At 38.4% G+C, this 21,834-nt stretch overlaps 1 protein-coding gene across 2 annotated transcripts in view; it reads left to right on the plus strand.

The window, feature by feature from the left end:
* Snx2 (sorting nexin 2) overlaps nucleotides 1-21,834 on the plus strand; it is a 43,322-nt gene that overhangs the window by 18,326 nt on the left and 3,162 nt on the right. For both annotated transcript variants that reach the window (XM_006987484.3, XM_076555246.1), the window contains 9 exons: nucleotides 3,044-3,110; nucleotides 3,381-3,424; nucleotides 5,074-5,215; nucleotides 7,319-7,397; nucleotides 12,456-12,531; nucleotides 13,211-13,324; nucleotides 13,581-13,674; nucleotides 16,250-16,455; nucleotides 20,823-20,966. In XM_006987484.3, the coding sequence (XP_006987546.1) occupies nucleotides 3,044-3,110; nucleotides 3,381-3,424; nucleotides 5,074-5,215; nucleotides 7,319-7,397; nucleotides 12,456-12,531; nucleotides 13,211-13,324; nucleotides 13,581-13,674; nucleotides 16,250-16,455; nucleotides 20,823-20,966 (966 nt within the window). The remainder of the gene's footprint in view (nucleotides 1-3,043; nucleotides 3,111-3,380; nucleotides 3,425-5,073; nucleotides 5,216-7,318; nucleotides 7,398-12,455; nucleotides 12,532-13,210; nucleotides 13,325-13,580; nucleotides 13,675-16,249; nucleotides 16,456-20,822; nucleotides 20,967-21,834) is intronic.

A 21,834-nucleotide genomic window follows, 5' to 3' on the forward strand; every position in this document is an offset into this window, starting at 1 on the left:
TTTTACTTTATTATAAAGGATAGAATTATTAAGAAACGACACACACACAGCCGGGCGGTGGTGGCGCACGCCTTTAATCCCAGCACTCGGGAGGCAGAGGCAGGCGGATCTTTGTGAGTTCGAGGCCAGCCTGGGCTACCAAGTGAGTTCCAGGAAAGGTGCAAAGCTACACAGAGAAACCCTGTCTCGAAAAACCAAAAAAAAAAAAAAAAAAAAAAAAAAAAAAGAAACGACACACACACAACACACACACACACACACACACACAAAAAAAAAAAACCAAAGTAAAACAAAACAAAAAAGAAATGACACATTTGGAGAAGAAGAAAAAATCATGGTATGGAGATTATTTTAAATATAAAACATTTAAAAATTATTCAACTGGAAATTTATAACCAATGTAATTAAAGAATGACTATGCAAATGTGAATAACCTCAAAATAATTCAAAGGGAAAGTGGTAAGATATAAATAAATGAGTACTCACACTGTATGATTCCATGATATGAACATTAAAAACAGATAAAATTAGTGAACAGTCTGTGCAGCGTTAGATATAGGGCAGCGGCTGCGTTGGCAGGGTGAAAAGGCCTCACTGGAAGGCAAGCTGGAAGAGGGCCCTTGGGGTGGACTTGTTGCTTGCATTTCTCATTTGGGTGCTGCTTACAAAGGGGAGTTCACTTAACAGTTAATACATTTTTCCAAATCACAGTGTCCATGTAGAGAAGATTAGCTTAATGTCTTTATAAAAACGTGACTTTGAAAAGAAAGGTGGTTAGAAGAATATGCTTTGTTACAGCTTTATATTACTAATATTGCCTTGACATTTTGGAGATTTAATACTCTGAGATTTCTTGTCCTTTGTTTTTTGCTTTTGTTCAGTGCTGTGAATAGAATCCAGGCCTTGTTTATGCTAGTCAGGCACACTACCTCTGAGTTAAGTTCCCACTGACCTTTCTGCAAACTCTTCCTGTAGCAAAATATTTGAAATGCTTGGGTTTGTTTCTTTGTTTTGTTTTTCAAGACAGGGTTTCTCTGTGTGGCCCTGGCTGTCCTGGAACTCACTATACAAACCAGACTGGCCTTGAGCTGAAAAATTTACCTGCCTCTGCCTCCTGAGACCTCCTGGGATCAAAGGCATGGAAGGGACATCACAGCCTGGCTGAAATGCTTGGTTTTTTTTGTTTGTTTGTTTGTAATTTAAAATATTTATTTATTGTTATTTCATGTGTATTAGTGTGTTGCCTGCATGTATGTATGAGGGTGTCACCCCCCGGAACTGGCATTAAAGACAGTTGTGAGCCGTCATGTGGGTGCTAGGAATTGAACCTGGGTCCTCTGGAAAAGCAGAGCCACCTCTCCATCCCCAAAATGCTTGTTTTTAAATTGCCTTCAAAAGGGCCTCTCTGTAGTCCCATCAAATTATTTTTCCTACTTGTTGATTTTGAAAATTGAGTTTTACAGGGCCTTTATTGTCTTCAAGAAAAAAATGTGCTTTTTATTAGATTAATTAGCGGAATCATTCTGTTAAAGTTGGTTTTAGATATAATTTCTACAAGTATGTAAATTTCTACTAGTTCAACTAATGAGTTCTTTTTAGTTATTGAGGATTGGAAAGTACAGGGCAAGGCCTGTGTGCCTGCGGTTTGGATACCTTAACCAACATAAATCCCAATGTTAGAGAACCAGAAACTGGAACCCTAGACTACGTTAACTCGGTAGGCTAGTCAAATCTGTGGGGTAGGGAAGCTAAATAAAAGTAAGGCACTAAGCATTTATTACTCTAACTCTAAAGATAGCATTCATTATCTGAGTATGGTGGAGCATACTCTAATTCCAGCACACAGGATGTAGAGGCAAAGGAACAAGAGAGTCCATATTAAACAACAGCAACAGCAAAAAAGTCACAATAGTTAGAAAATACACACACACACACACACACACACCCCTTTTTGTAAAGAGTTTTCTGTTATTTTTGTTTTGTTTTGTTTTGTTTTTCGAGACAGGGTTTCTCTGTGTAGTTTTGGTGCCTGTCCTGGAACTCTCTCTGTAGACTAGACTGGCCTCGAACTCACAGAGATTCACCTGCCTCTGCCTCCCGAGTGCTGGGATTAAAGGCGTGCGCCACCACCGCCCGGCTCTGTTATTTTTTTCTATACATACATCTGAGGAGTTAAGACAACATTTTCTGTTCTCCATATGATCTTTATTATTTGAGTGTTTTGTTTGTTTATAGTCAGTATATGTATTTTTAAATTATTGTGATATGAATAATTTAGTAGTCAGAAATAGTAAAAACTAGTCATTGGTGCTATAACAGTAATTTAAGTTGGAATTTTAAAAATTTTGTGTGCTTTGAAAATTTCATACATGAGTATTGTGTTTTATGACTGTCCACTTGATATTGGATCTCCCATTAGTGGGCTCATCCCTAGAGAACACAGATTCTCCCTCTCTGGGCAGCCAGTGATTATCTATAGCTCTTCATCTAAGGGTAGGGATCTTGTGAAATTTCTCCCACCCACATTGGCATGTCAGCTGATATTGTCATCTGCAGATCTTGTTGAGGCAACCATATTGCTGAGGTTTCATGGGTGTGGCTTTCCTGTTGTGCCTATCTAGCAGTGATCTCCAGCTCTTAGTCTTTCTGCCCTCTTCCATGGTCTTCCTGAGCCTTAGAGGTAGGGTTGCGTTGTAGATCTGTCAGTCGGGCTGGGCACGTGGCAGTCTCTCATTCTCTATATGTTGACTAGTTGGGGATCTCTGTAATAGTCTCTTTATTTTGCAAAAAGAAACTTCTTTGATGATGGGAGAGAGCTACACCTATTTGTGGGTATAAGGAGGAGTATTTACAATACAATTAGAAATTCTATTGGTTTGGAGAAAGGACACTAGTAGGGTCTCTTTAGACACAGAGAGCTGGCCAGAGCTGCAGTACTAGGCATAAATTCCCTCCTGTTGACAGGGCCATGAATCTACTTAGACAGCTGCCGGTTACCCTCAAGAGAAATGGAATTTTTTAACACCAAAATATACTTTTATAGATTGAAGAAGAAGCAAATGGAGATATTTTTGATATAGAAATTGGTGTGTCAGATCCAGAAAAAGTTGGTGAGTCATTATTATTTTTTGTACTTCTTTTTGTTATCTTGATTGTTAGATCCTATAGTTTTCCACTTAAATATATGGTTATAGTGTTTTTTTCTTTTAAATTTTTTTTTTTGTATTTTATTTTAAAGCATTTAGTTCAATTAATTTATTTTGGTGGTACTAAGAATTAAACCCAGGGTCTTACATACACTAGGCAAACAGTCTACCTTTTACCTCGTCTAGCCCAAGCATTTGAATTGTAGTAATATTCTTTGACTTTTTCCTTTATAGGTGATGGCATGAATGCTTACATGGCATATAGAGTGACAACAAAGGTGAGCTTTTTGCTTTTTTAATGAAGTGTTGGCCCTCACTCTGGATAGTAGCGAGGATGTGAGTATAAGAAGGAGAGTGTGCAGGAAGTCAACTAACGTAGACTTGAAGGTTAGGCGTGAGTAGTAGGCCAGAGTAGTTCCACGGTGAAACATAGCTGAGGGAAGGAGGAGCAGGGGGCTTTTTTTATTTTACAATACCACTCAGTTCTACATATCAGCCACAGGTTCCCCTATTCTCCCCCCTCCCAGCCCCTCCCCTTACCTCCAGCCCACCCCCCATTCTCACCTCCTCCAGAGCAAATCCTCCCCCGAGGACTGCGATCAACCTGGTAGACTCAGTCCAGGCAGGTCCAGTCCCTTCCTCCCAGACTGAGCCAAGTGTAGCAGGGTGCTTCTTTCAGGCAAAAAGATTTGCTGTGTGAAAGCCCAGAGTCAAGGCATTGTGTTTTCTAGAGTCTCATCTGTAAGTGACTTGTGACTGAATTCATCTCATGTATTTCGAGTAGCCACAATAAGGAGTTTTGATTTTATCCTTAGCATGCAGGAGAGCTGTTCAGACAAAAGCATGGCACTATTAGATTTTTGTTAGGGCAGTTGTCTTAACTCAGGGTGAATTGGGAGGATCCAAGTACAGGTCAAGATTTCTAGTTAAAAGGCCACTGCAGTTATTAAAGGATTAAGTCTTGGAACAGAAAGCGGTCTGTCGTAATGATCTTAACTTTATACTGGAGATGTAGCTCAGTTGGTTAGAGTGCTTGCCTAACATGCATGAAGCCCTGGATTCACTCTCCAGTATACAGGAAAAACAGGGGAAGTGGAGCACACCCGTGGCTTCAACACTAGGAGGTAGGCAGGGGCAGGAGGAGCAGAAAGAAGTTCATAGTGAGTTCTAAGCCAGCTTGAGACACACAAACAACTACAAGTAGGGAGGGCATTGGCACTTGATACCGAAGAAAGAGTTTTGAAAGTAATCAAAATAAATGTTTGTTTTTTAATTATGTAGGTAGGAGAACCAATAATGTTTGAATATAAGCAGTAGGGAAGATACTTATTTATGATACTGGAACTTTGTAGTTGGAGAAAGCCAAGATGGGGAGGGACACAGTGAGGTGGGGTGAGTTTTGTTCATTGGCTCTGTTGCGAGCACCTGGGACTAGCAGGAAACAGGAGAGTAAAGTGCTGTTCTTCTGGGACTCTTACTCTAACGGAAAATTCAGTGAGTTTTCGCTCAGTGAGATTTGTGTGGAGCTCCCTTTTGGGAGGCCTGGGCCATGGGTGAATATTGAAGAATCAGTAGCCTATGCATCATGAGTTCAAAGCTAACCTAGGTGTTGTATATCAAGACTTGCCTGATTCGAAACCAAAAAAGGGTGAAATTAATAGCAAAAATACAGTAGAGAAGGCATTATAGGTTAAACATAGAATAAAGCAAGTGTTTTCTAACCTCTTATATTAATTAAAAAAACAAAAACTGTCTTAGGCCCTAAATTTTAGTTTATTTGTTGTTGTTGTCTTTATGTATAAGCCACACTAAGTACTCTGCATTTATTTGCAAAATAGAGCAGACTATACTTGCAGTTATGTGCAGCATTAATTTGTAAATGATAGCTTTCTATTAACAATGTGAAATACCTCTTCTTCATTTGTAGACTTCTCTTTCCATGTTCAGTAAGAGTGAGTTTTCAGTCAAAAGAAGATTCAGTGACTTTCTTGGTTTGCATAGCAAATTAGCAAGCAAATATTTACATGTTGGTTACATTGTGCCACCAGCTCCAGAAAAGAGTATAGTAGGTAAGCATATGTCCGAGTATTACTTTTTACTCTTCCTGGTTCAATTTTAGCTGTTTTGGTTTATATGTCCCTTAATCATCCGCATTCAGGGCTCCTCTCTAGAGGTGCAGGTTTATATGTGCTGTGATGATCTTGTGTATCCTTGAAGAATGTGTAGCTCATAGTTTTAGTTTCTAACATACAAATATCTGCTTGTTGAATATTGGGTTGAAATTGATCAAATTGAAGGAGGTTAGAAACTAACTTTCTAAGGTCATTAGAATACCAATTTACTGAGTCCTTTTCTGGTGATATTTAATGTTAAAATGTTAATGTTTTCTTTAAGAGCTAGGTGCTATTTTGTGCTCAGCTATATATTGTCCAAAGAGAAGTTCAATTTAGCTTTGCTCATATAAGAACTATTTGAATTTATCTTAGCTTATTGAGTTCCCAGCCAAGCTTAGTGAGATCCTGCCTGAAGTAAAACAAAAAACATTTCTATTGTGATCAGCAGTAAGGGCTTAGTTATCAAATTCAGAACATTTCAAAAGAAGCAGAAAGCCTTGATTATCTTTATTATAAAATTTTTGCTACTTCACTTCCTGTGTGTGTTGGGGGTGTCACTCTTCCCACCACATGCATTTGGAGGGCAGGACAATGCAGGGAAGTTGGTGCTCTCCTTTCACATGGATCCCTGGGATTGAACTCAGGTTAGTCAGGTTTGGCAACAAGCATCTTCATACACTGAGTCATCTCACTGGCCCCCATTATTCTACTTTTTTTTGTTTTTGTTTTTGTTTTTCGAGACAGGGTTTCTCTGCGTAGCTTTGCACCTTTCCTGGAGCTCACTTGGTAGACCAGGCTGGCCTCAAACTCACAGAGATCCGCCTGGCTCTGCCTCCCGAGTGCTGGGATTAAAGGCGTGCGCCACCACCACTCGGCTCGCTATTCTACTTTTAAGACTTATGTCTTAAAATTTGTAGGTTATTACCAGTCTGTTTAAGGTCTTAAGTCATTAAGTTTTTGATGACCCCACTTTAATTTTCTTTACACTCAAAATTATTACTCTAAAATATATTTAAAATGAATTTTGCTGACCATTTGTTTTATTAAATGTTTGGCCTAAAATCATTTTATAATTTATAATTTTGAAATTTGATGTGTTCAAATGAATTTGTTAATTTGTTTTATCTTTTTCTTGATCCTTAAATAGAAAACTTTCTGGGCTAAGTTTTTGGGGTTTTGTTGTTGTTGTTGTTGTTTCAAGATAGGGTCTTACTGTGTAGATCTAGCTATCTTGGAACTCTGTAGACCAGACTGGCCTCAAACCCACAGATTCTTGTCTCCTCTCCTCTTTTCCCCTCCCTTCTCCTCCCCTCCTCTCTCAGAAAAACAAAACAAAAAAATAAAGACAAAAACAACAGAACTGGTCATGACAAATAAGAACACGCTAGTTCTGAAGCAGAGAAAACATTTAGCGAATTCATCAATTACATTTAACACATTTTCTCATAAAGACCTCTGTTGACATTCAGTGGCTATAGTTTTTTTTTATGTGTTGGAATGTAGGAGATGGCTCAGCAAAGTGCTTGCTGCTTTTGCAAAGAACTGGAGTTTGATTCCAGAGGACCTGCTGTCCTCACTGGTCTCTGCAGCACCTATCTGCATGTATATGTAATGAAATACACACATGCACAGAAGTAAATACTGACATCCTTCTAAAATGAAATGTAGAGAAAAAATTAGGTTGGGGATTTAGGTCAGGTCTAAGGAGAAAATAGTTTTGAAATATCAAAACATTTGTGTTTTTAAAATGTGAAATACCACAAATAATGAATTTTTTTTGTAAACTTTTATATAAACTTACTATGTGAGTTCAAAACTCACAAATACAGCTCAAGTTATACTTTATATACATGTTCCTGCCATAGATATTTATTCATTAGAGATATTAACACATCATGAGATGTAATTCTTCAAAATGGGTTCCTCTTTAAGTAAGATCCCAATTACCAACCTAGGGACATTACTATAAAGTTAAGAGTATATTTTGATTATGAAGATATTATGATGACCTGTTTCAAAATCTAAAATTCTCACAAATTTCATCCAACTTCTTCAAAGGTATGACCAAGGTCAAAGTAGGTAAAGAAGACTCATCGTCCACTGAGTTTGTAGAAAAACGAAGAGCAGCACTGGAGAGGTAATTCCAAGTCATAGCACCACCGTTACCATGCTTTCATTAGTCCTCAGCTTTGTAGACGAGCAGCATGACACCTGCATCTATACCACGTCATAAGCAGGAAATTGATGTTAGGATTACATCATCATCACCAAGAGCACTGAACAATGGCTGTAGTTGTAAGAGGGAAGCATGGAAATTGTTGTGCTTGTTGGAACACTTGATAAGTGGAGAAGCCATGTGAGGTGTATACTCCTGCAGTCCCAGTGTTCAATAAACTGGCAGGAGAACTTTTAGCCCAGGCATGTCCTGGGCTACATAGAAAGACTCAAGTCTCAAAAGACAAACAGAAACAGTCCTCCATGGAGAAATGACTATAGAACATTTCTGGGGCCTTGAACCAGACTCTTAGCACAGCCCCTTCCCAAATACAGCAGATATATATTATTTAGATTCTCAGAAAGTTGTGCCGTATTTACCTACTATTTTAATTATGCCATATTTACTTATTATCTTACCTAATAATTTAGTTATAGTTTGTCTAAATTGATTTCTTAACTTAGAATTATTTTAATGTATTTGAGTGTTTTGCCTGAAGAATTATTTTAATGTATATGAGTGTTTGGCCTGATGGAAAGTATATGCACCATATATGCAAGCTTGGTGCCAGTGGAGTTCAGAAGAGTGGGTTGGGTCTCCTGGAACTGGAGTTACAGATGGTTGTGAACCACCGTGTGGGTGCTGGGAACCAGAGCTGGATCTTCTCCAAGACCAGCTGTTTATAATTACTGAGCCAGCCCTCCAGCCCTCAGTTAATTTTTTGTTTGAATATTTGTTTGGTATAAGCACTGTAAACAGTGAAGACTGCATGTGTGTGCCTTGTCATTTTTGTGTACTTGATTTTGACTTTAATGGATAGTAATTTTACTCCTTGCTTATTCATTATATAAAGACTAATTACAGATATGTTATATTTTCCTTTAGAGTATATAATTATACATGTTTTATAGATTTAAAGAGTTGCTGTTCTTCTTTCCTTTTTGAGACAAGGTCTCACTGTGTAGTCCTGGTTAGCCTTGAGCATAGAGTAGAGGTCAGCCTGCCTCTGCCTCCTGTAGTACTAGGATCAAATGCATTGCCACACTGGCCTAAAACTTACCTTTTCAATAACAGACTAGAATATTCTCACTCCCAGCTTCTTAGCATCTAGTCATCTCTTACTGTGCTGAAATGTGAAAACAGCAGTGAGACTATCAGCAGTCAGCTTCACAGTACAACAAACCTTTTTTGTTTTGTTTTTTGGAGGTAGGGTCAATTCCCAGCACATACACTGCAGCTCACAACCACCTGAAATTCCAGCTCCAGAGAATCCAATACTCTCTTCTGGCATTAGCTGGTACTGCACACATATGATGCACAGACATACATTTTTTAACTATTCATTTTAAGGATTTTATGCGGCCGTCTTTGTTTTGTCTTCATATGCAAGTAGAAACTGGATAGCCCAAATGATTCTGTTCAGTTCATTCTGCTTAAGGCAGACCTGGGTTGCTGCTGGCCACCTCTTAGGAGTATGATGCTAGCATCAACTTCAGTTGCCTTTACACTTACTTCCTTTAGTGAGGCTTCCTGTTTTTCTTTCTCTTCATATTGGTTTTTATATCATGCTTTTTCTGTTTGTATGTTTCATTTCTTTCTTTCCCCTTGAACTTGGGCCTCACTGTGCCCTCCTTGAGTTGGCATGTGTTTATAAATGTTTGTTGTTTAAAACCCGTTCTTCATTTTAACATTACAAAAGCCACAGTATCTTTTATTTCCTTATTTACTTACCTAAAGCTCTTAAGAAAAAATTTTTATGTCTTTTTCTCTAATACTACTTTCTGAAATTGATTCCTCAGAAAGATTTTATGTGCCAGGGTAAAAACGAGATCCATTATCAACTGAATTTTGGTAACAGGATTTACCGAAGTTAAAAAGTTGAATCTTGCCAAGCGTGTTTAATCCCAGCACTCAGGAAGCTGAGATGGGCAGGTCTCTATGAGTTCAAGGATAGCCTAGTCTATAATTCTAGACTAGCCAAGGCTATGTAGTGAGACCCCATCTCAAAAACCAAAACAAAACAGTTAAATCTTATAAGACATGTATATTACATTGCAGTATCAGTTTAATACTACTCAGTGATTCTTAAAGGAATATGTGGGCTGGTGAGATGGTTCAGCAGGTAAAGGTGATGGCTTCCTGACAACCTGAGGTTGATCTTCAGAAGGCAAAAACACTCCTGCAAGTTGTCCTTGTCCTCTGACCTTTCACAGGTGCCCCCTGCCCCACAAATGACTCTCTCCCCCCCCCATTTTTTTTTTCTCTACAAGACAGGGTTTTTATGTGTAGCTTTGGTGCCTGTCCTGGATCTCGCTCTGTAGACCAGGCTGGCCTCAAACTCACAAAGGTCTTCCTGGCTCTGCCTCCCGAGTGCTAGGATTAAATGCATGCACCAATACCGCCTGACCACAAATGACTTTTTTAAAGAAGAAAGTACATATATAATATATCCCAAACTTTCTTAATTATAGATTAGTCTTTTTATTACTCTTTGAAGCTTGTAACCTATAAAGTGTGCTTTGGAAAGTTGTTTAAGAGTGTAAGTAGTGGTAGGAATTTTTATTTTGGCTCAAAATATGGAATGTTTGTCACTTTCTTTTCTTTTTGAGACAGGGTCTTACTGCGTAGCCCAGGTTGGCCATTTGGCCGCTTCCAAAATGTTGAGGATTACACATGTTGCCACACTTGGCTGGAAAGCTTTTTAGAGATTGAGTGGTACATGTCATGTCGTTGTATGTGAGCACCTACTGTTTTCCAGCACTGAGATTAACAATCTATACAGACTGCTTCATGTAGTGTGAAGTCTAAATTGAATAACTTATCAATAGTATTAGAATTTCACTGTTAAAATTGTGAACCTGACTCTATTTAAAAGTATCAACATTTAAAATTTTAACTCTTCTTATGTTCTAAATTAATTTATTTTCATCTTACTTGTCATGTAATATGGGTGTTTTACCTGCATGTATGTCTGCATCATATGTGTGCAGTTCCAGCTAATGCCAGAAGAGTGTATTGGGTCCTCTGAAGCTGGAATTTCAGGTGGTTGTGAGCTGCAGTGTATGTATGTGCTGGGAATTAAACCAGCTCCTCTGGAAAAGCAGCTGGTGCTCTTAATTGCTGAGGTATCTCTTCAGCCCCAACTTTAGGCAGGTTTTGTGTGTGTGTGTGTGTGTGTGTGTGTGTGTGTGTGTGTGTGTGTGTGTGTGTGTTTGCCTGTGCACATGAGTTTAGAGATTGAGACATCAGGTATCATGCTAAGTCACACTCTACCTTAATTTTTTGAGACAAGGTCTCTCACTGAACCTGGAGTGCTCCAGTTTACCAGTTGGCGAGACTGGCTGGCCAGCAAGCCCTGAGGATTTGGAAATAAAATAGAAACATTACTGTATTTTTTTTTTTTTTTTTTTTTTTACTATATATGGATGTTTTGCTTATATGCAGGTCGGTGCACTATGCGTGTACCTGGTCCCCACAGAGGCCAAAAGAGGGTATTGGATCCCCTGGAACTGGAGTTACAGATAGTTGTGAGCTGCCATGTAGGTGCTAGGAATTGAAGCTAGGTCCTCTGGAAGAGCAGCCAGTGCTCTTAGCTGCTAAGCTATCCCTCCAGCATGGAGGGAAACATTTTTAACAAAATTGAATTAGATAAGTGAAAATCAACTACTTAGCCTTTTTCATTTCTGTGAAATCATGATTGCTAATTTATTATGGATGGCAATCAAATACAGACTTTTCTAGGAAGATAATGACTAAAAATTGGGTTAACCATGAAATAAAACCTTTAAAAAAAACCAGAGAAATTGCTAAGCATGCTACTAACACCAGTAACTTCAGCCCATGTGAAGCTGACACAGAGGACACAAAGAGAAGACCAGTGTGGGCTACTTAATGAGATCTTACCTCCAAACAACAGAAAGGAAAAAAGGAAAGGTTAAAGAAAATTTAGTCTTCATCAAATCAGGACCAAGGACCAAAAGCTGATTGCTGTTTAAATCTACCAACAAACAGAATGTTGATAGGCAATCGCCTAATTTGGAGACAGTAGTAATGACACTTGTTGCGAAGAAAATACACATAGTGATATGTTAACTTAATTCTCTAAAATTATAACTGGAAACATTAACTTTACCCAAAGGAAAATTGTTACACAAGCTCATACATCCTTTTCTAACTAAAATGTCACAGTGAGAAGTGGATAAATTATTTATTCTGTCCCCACTTTCAAAAGATGAGCAAAGGGACTAGAGAGATGTAGTGGGAATTTTCTCCATTCTGTAGTCAGATGTTTCTCTGGTCCCACCCAGCCCAGCAATCCCTAGCATCTCACTGCTCCTTGGCCGGTGGTTTGTGTCTCTCTCACCCCGCCCTTCTCTCTGTATCTCTGCTTGGATTTCCCGCCTCGCTGTAAGCTTTCTTGCCATAGACCAAAACAGCTTTATTCACTAACCAATAAGAACAGCATATATTCACAGCATACAGAAAGACATCCCACAGCAGAGAGATAGCTCAAAGGTTAAGAGTATTTGCTGCTCTTGCAGAGCATGTGGGTTTGTTCCCAATACCCACATGGTGGCTCCCAACTGCCTCTGAGTCCAGCTCTGGCCTCCATGGGCACCAGCCATGTATGTGGCACATTGAGGCACTTACAGATAAAATAAATAATTTTTAAAAATGAACAAAATCTTTTTATTTTGTTTCTGTAAAGTTCTCCATGAGATAAAGTCTCATATGTAGACCTAGTCTAGAACTTGCTATGTAGACCAGTCTGGCCCCAAGCCTCTGCCTCCCAAATTCTGGGACTAAGGTGTGTGTGTATCACTATGCCCTATCAATTTGTGTAAAATTCTAGATAAATGGTGATTTCAGACTAAAAAGAGATAGATTGAAGATATTTTTTACCTAGTTATTTTATTCTTTTGTTGAAACACAATTTAAAATTGTATACTAAAATTGGATCAATTCAACTCTTAAATATAGGTATCTTCAAAGAACAGTAAAGCATCCAACCTTGCTTCAAGATCCTGACTTAAGGCAGTTCTTGGAGAGCTCAGAGGTATTTCTACTTTAAGCTGTCTCACTTGTATTTGTTATGATTAATAAAAGGTTAGATATTCAGTAAATAATTAGTTCAGTGAACACAGTAAGACCATGTTTTGGGACTTTGGATTTTGCTTAATTAAAATGCCTTCTTTTAGTGATAGAGGTTGATCAGTTCCTTTTTTGAAAAATGTAAACTGGATTTAATCAAGTAAATTATAAATAATTTCACTGTCACTGCCTTAATTGTTACTGCTTGAGATTTAAAAAAAACTTTGCTTGAGCCTCAGAATTTTCTAGAAACTCACAAGCATAGTCCTCGCAGCATGGGGAGACTTTTCTCAGGAGCGTCTTTGCTCACAGCAGCTCGTTGGTGCTTGCAGACAGGTGGCCAGAGTTAGAGCCTGGCAATTTCTTAATGTATTTTGACAAACAGCGTTTGTTCTATCTAAATGTAAAAGTGCAGAAGAAAAGCAAATGGAAAGTCTATTTTTTAAGTTTTCCTTTGAGAATGTACAAGTAGTGCCTTTGAGAAATTAGATCTCACTGTTGAAATGTATGAGGGTGAAGAAAATACAGCCTCTTTTCTCTTTTCTTCTCTCTTTTCTTTATTTCGGGAGGGGTCCCTTTTGTGCCCAGTTAAATCTCTAGGCTTTTAACCGGTTTGTTTGCCCTTATTTGTCATTCAATTCCAGCTGCCGAGAGCAGTTAATACACAGGCTCTGAGTGGAGCAGGAATATTGAGGATGGTGAACAAGGCTGCCGACGCTGTCAACAAAATGACAATCAAGATGAATGAATCGGATGCAGTAAGAGCTGATTTTTCGACTTGAATAATGAAATGAATTAATGAGCCCAACAATTGCATTTTAAAGCTGCACAAGCAGAAAATAGGATATTAATTTGCTTATTGAGTTCAGTTCTGAACTACACCAGTTGACCACTATGGTTATATACGGCTAATTTGCTGTTCTAACACAAGGAAGGTAGCTTGCTATTGGTAACCTAATTTACAACGGTTCATTCGTCCTAAATTAGCTCCATTTTTCATTTTTTTTTTCTTAGTGGTTTGAAGAAAAGCAGCAACAATTTGAGAATCTTGACCAGCAACTTCGGAAACTTCATGCCAGTGTTGAAGCCTTGGTCTGTCATAGAAAAGGTTTGTTTGCCTTGTTAAAGTGAACACTCTGGCAGCGATAATGGGAAGGAGAAAACAGCGGTTTCAGAGAGTATTTTGTGCTGGGTGTGGGGCACTTAGACTGAAGCAGAACTGCTGGGAGTTTGAAGCTAGCCCAGAGTACGTAGTGAGACTGTATCAAGACAGAAAAAGAGTAGTTTGTTTCAATCCCATTCAAAACTTTCTGCTGTAGTTTGATCTAACTTCGTTTGAAATTAGAAAAATCAAGGCTTATAAAACTTTTTTAATTTAAAATTATTACTCATTTGGTTAACTCTTGATATACAACATTTATAATTTAATAGATAAAAATCTTATTAGTAACTGATCATAATATAAATTTGAGATTCTACAATTTGTATTTATAGGGCTCAGATTATGGCTCAGAGGTAGAGTGCTTGTTTAGTATGCATGAGACCTGAGTTCAATTCTCTGACCCATGGTGGGGAAGACTAAAAATTGATATTTACAGATTTCCCTCAAAGTATTTGTATTGTGTCTCTGTTTCTTAAAATACTCAGTGAATTATTTTGCTTGTCTCCATAGTATTTAGGGGATGTCTCTTACTTGGTAGTGCTTATTGAAGGCCCTGGGTTTGAGCTCCACCACATAAAGCAGGCAGTCAGGAGTTGAGGGCCAGCCTGGGCTAGAGACAGAAAAAAATTAGGAAGCCCAAACTATGATATTTAAAACTGGGTTTGGGGGAGTAAAAAGTTGATAGAAATTTTGAGTTTTAATTTTTTTAATCCACAAGGTTTTGGGGTTGGATTTTTGTTTGTTTTGCTTTGTTTGACTTTAGGGGTGGGGGTATTTTTAGTGTCCAAGACTCTTAATAATGGTTTTCTAAGATACTTACTATGTGACATAATGTTTAATAGATTTCATTAAAGTAGCAGTAATAAAACTAATTACTTATATATATGATGAATATTTTCTAAATATTTATTTTTATTTCATGTGCATTGGTGTTTTGCCTGCATGTATGTTTGTGTGGGGGTGCTAGATCCCCTGGAACTGGAGTTACAGACAGTTGAGAGCTGCCGTGCCAGTGTTGGGAATTGAACCTGGGTCCTCTGGAAGAGCAGCCAGTGCTCTTAACTGCTGAGCCATTTCTCCAGCCCCAGAATGATAATATTTCTATCTTAATAGTTTGTTGTAGCTTAACTGTTTGTATTATATATCTCTTAGGAAGTGGACTTTGGATTTTTTAAAAAAGAAATTATAGATAATGGAACAGTTTTCAGAAAATGCTAATTCTTACTTATTGTCAGTAGCCTTTAAACACCTAATTTTTCTTCATTTGAAATACCTGAAATGGTTATATTAAAAATAATCTAGAAATTCTGATTGGAGAAGTCATGTGTTTAAGGACAGCCTGAACTAAATAATGAGTTCCAGGCTAGCTCTTGTCTTAAAAAAAAAAAAAAAAAAAAAAACCTAACTCTTGGTATCATTGCACAACAAATAAACAAAAAATGACTTAATTTGATATAAAATGTTTTTTAGTTTAGTTTGTTTGTTTCTTGGTTTTTCGAGACAGGGTATCTCTGTGAAACAGTCCTGACTGTTCTGCAACTCACTCTGTAGACCAGGCTGGCCTCGAACTCACAGAGATCTGCCTGCCTCTGCCTCCCAAGTGCTGGGATTAAAGGTGTGTGCCACTCTATGCCTGGCATTTTTTCTCTCTCTTGTTTTTTTTTTTTTTTTTTTTTTTTAAGTTGATATAAATTGTATCTACAAGTTTACCTTGTTTTTCTTTCTGGGTAGATAAGATTCTCATTAAAAATTGAGGTATTATTTTTCAATGACAAATGTTTAAATGCCAAAGAGTAGTATAAATTAATTATGATCTTTTTAAAAGTGTTATCCTTAATTAAAAGTACTTGGCGTGTGCCAGTGTGTGGGTTTACAAACTTCGGTCCTCCAGAACGGCAGTACAAACTCTTCACCTTGGAGCCATCTCTTCAGCCCCTTTAATTTTTATCTTCATACTTTTCCTGTTAGAAACACACCTAGCTCTTTAACAGAATGCAGAAGAGAATAAATGAGCACTTTGGGGTGAAAAGGGAAGGCAGGGTACTGAATTATTCAGACACAGTTCATCTGAAGGCACAGCTGTGGCTCTTCTGGAGGGTTGTGGGCTGTGCTGGGACTGGTGTAAGCACAGGCCCTTCCTTGTACCTGCTGGTGAGTGAGTGCTCTGCAGCTGCTCCTTCGGACGGACGGACGGCACTGGTGCTTCTGCTAGGATCTCAGCCCGAGGCATGTTATTGGCTGTTTCATATCAATTTAAAATTTACTAAATTCGCCGGGCGTTGGTGGCGCACGCCTTTAATCCCAGCACTCGGGAGGCAGAGCCAGGCGGATCTCTGTGAGTTCGAGGCCAGCCTGGGCTACCAAGTGAGCTCCAGGAAAGGCGCAAAGCTACACAGAGAAACCCTGTCTCGAAAAACCAAAAAAAAAAAAAAAAAAAAAATTTACTAAATTCACGAACAAATACAATTTAGAGAGACTATTAAAATTTTACTAATAAATACTAAATGCTTTTTTATTTCAGAACTTTCAGCCAACACAGCTGCCTTTGCTAAGAGTGCTGCCATGCTAGGTAATTCTGAGGACCACACTGCCCTGTCTAGAGCCTTGTCTCAGCTTGCAGAGGTTGAGGAGAAGATAGACCAGTTACATCAAGAACAAGCTTTTGCCGACTTTTACCTGTTCTCAGAGCTTCTTAGTGACTACATCCGGCTCATTGCTGCAGTGAAAGTAAGCCCTCGTCCACCAGCTCTCTTACGTTCTTTACTTCAGCCATTTGCTTTAAAAATAATGTAGGCTAGACACAGTACGGATTGTCTATAATACGCCACCTGGGTAGCAGATGCAGGAGGATCACATGTTGGGAGCCAGCCTGGTCTACGTTACACAGCGTGTGTGTGTGTGTGTGTGTGTGTGTGTGTGTGTGTGTGTGTGTGTGTGTGTGTGTGTGTGTGTGTGTGTGTATGCATGCACGCACATGCTCAAGCAAAAACACACAACCTCATTTAATTGTCTACTAGATATACATTTAAGTGCAAATCCTATACTGCACTACAACATAAAAATAACTTCAAAATGAGTACTTGTAACTTACCAATTTCTTCTTCTGACATGGATAGTACGGTACAACAGTTTTTAAGTCTAAGGATGGCTGGAGAGAGGGCTTAGCAGTTTTGAGCACTTGGCTGTTCTTCCAGAGGACCCAGGTTTAATTCCCAGGACCCACATGGCAGCTCCCACCTGTCTGTAACTCCAGTTCCAAGATTTCTGACACCCTTACACAGACATACGTGTAGGCAAAACACCAATGAACATTGGAAAAAGAAAAAGAAGGCTGGAGAGATGACTCAGCCATTAAAGTGTAGCCTCAACCAAAAAATGTAAGAAGTCTAAGGAATTCCAAATAAGAAGTGAAAACAGTATATATTTGTTTACATATTCATATTCAAATATGTAACTATTTGTATTTATTTGCTTATTCTAGCAGTAACTGAAGCTGCCTACTAGGTTTGTTCACATAAGAAATAGGATAAAAGCCAGGCAGTGGTGAGACCTTTAATCAGAGGCAGGGGGATCTCTGTGAGTTCAAGGCCAGTTTGGTCTACAAAGCCAGAACTGTCTTGAGGAGTTAAAAAAAAAAATAGGATAAAGTAGGAGTGATTATTGTCTTAATGGTTCAGAAGGTCTTTAGCATGAATTTGAACAATAAAAGGATTTTCTGTCTCTGTACTCAAATATGTACACATGTTTATAGATGAAATGAGACTAAATTAGACCATAGATTATGATATTACATTTTAAAGAAACCTATTTCTGAGTAGTTGCAGAAGGGATCTAGTTAAAAATTGGTGTTCTACAAATACCTTCAGTATTCATACTCTCATACTGAGCTATCAGTTTGTCAACATTTTTCAGAAGATTTTTGTGATGTTACAGTGTCTTTGAGTTACTGTTATGGTTAAAAGTCATAATGAGGGAGATCCAGCTATTTACCCTCTGCTTTACCTTGAATTCAAACATTTTAGAGAGCTAATGAGACCATCTTCTTTACTTTTTTGTGCAAACTAGTATTCATTCATAGAGAACACCGGCACATCGCCTGTTTATTGATACTTTGTGAGCTATCTATCTCTAGAGAATTTCTATTCCCACCCCTCCTTGTGTTGTCCTTTTCAGCACATCCCCAGACCCCTCCCTCCCTTTCTGAAAAAGGAGCGTGCACACTGTTCTTGGCCTGCGTCTTACACTCAGTCCGTTTCAGAGCTATCTCCAGATGACCATTCATAGACATGCCACTTTATTGATTCAGTTTTGGTTTTTAAGGCAGGGTTTCATATACCTCAGGCTGGCCTAGAAACCATATGATTAAGGATGACCTTGGACTTGAAAGCTTCCTGCCTCCTGTTGTGATTACAAGTGTGTGCAATTCCGTCTGCTTAAGTAATGCTGGGACTAAAGCCCATGGCATAGTCAAGCAATTCAAGCTTAATTTTACAAGGTGTTTTGACAAAAAAATCCCTAGAAGTAGAATTATTGACCAGCGGTTTTATACATAAAGATATGAAACTCAGTTTTCTTTTATATTCATTCCTTTCATCTGCCTAATGGTGGCATTTCTGTTTACAGTCAGGTGGCTATTTTCCTCCTTCCCCTTTCTTTGTTTCTTTTTTTAAAGATTTATTAATTTTTATGTGTATGAGTGTTTTGCTCATATGTATTCATGTTTACCAGGTGTCTATATGGTCAGAAGAGGGTATTTAATCCCCTGGAACTGGAGTAGTGGACTGTTGTGAGCCACTGTGGGTGCAGGGAACCAAACCCAGGTCCTCTGAAAGAGCAGCAAATTCTCTTAAACATTGAGCCAACTCCCCAGCTCCTCTTTTTTTGTTTCAATTTTGCTTTTGTTTGTTTGGAGACAAGGTCTCACTATGTAGTTCTGGTTGTCCTAGAACTCACTATGTAGAGAGACCAGTCTGGCCTTGAAATTCATGGCAATCCGCCTGCCTCTGCCTCCCAAGTGCTGGGATTGAAGGTGTGTCCCACAATGCCTAGCTGCTGCTGCTGCTTTTTTTTCTTTAAAGAAAACAAGTACATGTAGTACTTCATATCAAACCCAGGTCTTTCTGCCACAGAGCCATACCCAGCCCTAGGCCATTTCTCTTTTTCTTTGAATTAATTGTTAATTTATTTTTACATAGTTCCTTTTTAAAAAAAAAAAAAAATCATGCCTGTCTCTAATAGCTACTTGATATTAACTGGCCTTTTGTTTTATTCCTGTCAAGATGGCATGAATATGATCATAATTTGAATTTAGGAATACTTTGAGGATGATTAGCACGTACTACAGAGGTGCACTGCACAAAAGAAGAGCTTCCTAGATGCAAGGTCATGCTTGAACTAAGTAAGATTTGTGCTTTTTTTTTTTGTTGTTTTTTTTGTTTTTTTTGTTTTTTTTGTTTTTTTTGGTTTTTCAAGACAGGGTTTCTCTGTGTAGTTTTTGGTGCCTGTCCTGGATCTCGCTCTGTAGACCAGGCTGGCCTCGAACTCACAGAGATCCGCCTGCCTCTACCTCCCAAACACTGGGATTAAAGGTGTGCACATGCTGCAGCAGCACCACCAGGACACACACACACACACACACACACACACACACACACACACACACACACACACGGCAGATTTGTGCTTCTTTTGGGCCCAGTTCCTGATGTTGTGCTTTTGTTTTGTTTTCCTGAGGCAGGATCAAGGTCAAAGTAGCCTTGAATTCATGCCTCTCTTACCTCTGCCTCCCAGTTATCGGGATTACAGGCATGAACGCATAACACCCAGCTATTTGCTGCTGCTGCTTCCCTTCCCCCCCACCCCCTGAGGCAGGATTTCTCTGTGTATCAGTCCTGGTTGTCATGGAACTCACTCTGTAGCCCAGGCTGGCCTCGAACTCAGAGATCCTCCTGGCTCTGCCTCCTGAGTGCTGGGGTTAAAGGCGTGTGCCACCACTGCCTGGCTATTTACTGCTTCTTCTTCACTAAAATGTGTTTTAAAATTGAAATATCTCTGGTGTAGTGCCTTTTTTGTTGTTGTTGTTTTGTTTGTTTTTTGTGGGGGTTTTTTTTGTTGTTGTTATTGTTGTTGGAGCTGAGGCCTGAACCCAGGGCCTTGCACTTGCTAGGCAAGCACTCTACCACTGAGCTAAATCCCCAACCCCTGGTGTAGTGCCTTTTAATTCACCTAGTTTGTTAATAAATGGCTTGTTTGCTGAGTTAGTAAATAGTTAACGTAATGTTAACATACCTTCAACATCAGGCTAGACAGAACTTCATAGTGGGTTTCCCGTCCCGCCCTGTGCCGTGCCGTCCCATTTCTTTTTGCTCACATCCTTGCTGCTCTCCTGTGTCTGTGTCTCACCTACTTCTTCATTCACTGGATCGCACTCTGACAGACCCCTTGGAAAGAAGCGTGAATTTGACTGGCCTGTTCTGGGAGAGTCTCTGTGTCAATGAGAGTCATCTATAATATTTGTACTTCACTTCCTGTTACTTGGGGTTCCCCTCTTTTTCTTCTTCTCTGCTCCCCACCCCAACCCCGTTTGTGTGTGTGTGTGTGTGTGTGTGTGTGTGTGTGTGTGTGTGTGTGTGTGTGTGTGTGTGTTTAAGACTATGTCTCACTGTGTAGCCCTGGCTTGCTTAGAACTCACCATATAAACAAAACTGGTCTCAAACTTAGCAACAGTCTCTCTGCCTCTGTCTCATGGTACTGGGATTACAGGGGTAGGCCTGGCCTGGCCCATTTTATGTTTTTAATTTCTATTTTTCCAACATTTAAATCTATTTTGTATATTGTTCAGTAGAAGAACTTCTAATTTATACATTAAATACATCATTAAATACATCTTTATTTAGATTATACAACTCTTTTACATCTTATTGCAAGCCTAACATCCTAAAAGCTAGTGAAAATGCTATTGGCATGCATATTTTCATTGTCTCTATATATTAGGATCACATTTTAAATAGTTGACTTTACAGTATTATTATATTAGATTGTAGTGAAAGTATTTTTACACTATTGCTTAATATCCTCATGTTATCCACTTACAGGGGGTATTTGACCATCGGATGAAATGCTGGCAGAAATGGGAAGATGCTCAAATTACTTTGCTCAAAAAACGTGAAACTGAGGCAAAAATGATGGTTGCTAATAAACCCGATAAAATTCAACAAGCTAAAAATGAAATAAGAGAGGTAATTAATAACACTTTCTTTACTCAGATTTTTTATGTCATTCATATATGCATAATTTTTCATATTTTTTTCTGAATCATTCAGCACTTAGCTACTTCTCCATATTTTTTTATGAATTATGTGAGTGAGTTAGAAGTATTTAACATTTTTATCATCATTGAAGTCTCCAGGGACCTTTCTTACCTCACATGATTATGAAACTCGTAAAGAAGCATGCAAGGAAGCGATCTAAAGTTAACCTTTGCATTTTGACATTTCTTTTCAAATTGTTTTGATTTCAGATGGTTACTCATTTTGTGTCTAAAAATGGTTTTAAAGGTAGACCTACCCACGTTTAGTTCTATGGGCAATATTATCCCCCATATATATGTATTATATATGGTATTTTAATACATTTGTATAAGTTTATTATAATTTATACACTTTTTTTGCCATGCTTCAATAAGGAAATTGAAGAGGTAGGACAACCTTTATATTACTACAAATAAGTACACCTGCTCTTTGCAGAGTATGGACCAGTGTTTTGGTTACATAGTGGGAAAAGACCATTTCATTGCTTAAATCTTTATTTTAGCTGTTTCATTGGTCACTAGTCACATTTTGTTGTTATCATATTGAATTTAATGATTATTGATGAGTCTTCATTGGACAATAAATAGTTCCTCTTTTTAAAAAATTTAGTCATTTTACCATTACAAAATGTTTTTTCAAGTGTTTATCATATGTTGAAGTATTTCCATGACCATATAAATTGTGATAAACATGTATTATTGGCATTAATATTGTTGGTATATTTCAAAATTTGTAAAAATTGAACTGCAGGACTTTTAATTTATTTGATAGTGAACTTTATACTCAAAATCCCTCC

This window comes from Peromyscus maniculatus, chromosome 19, assembly GCF_049852395.1.
Source record: "Peromyscus maniculatus bairdii isolate BWxNUB_F1_BW_parent chromosome 19, HU_Pman_BW_mat_3.1, whole genome shotgun sequence".
In the NCBI taxonomy this organism is placed as follows: Eukaryota; Metazoa; Chordata; class Mammalia; order Rodentia; family Cricetidae; genus Peromyscus; species Peromyscus maniculatus.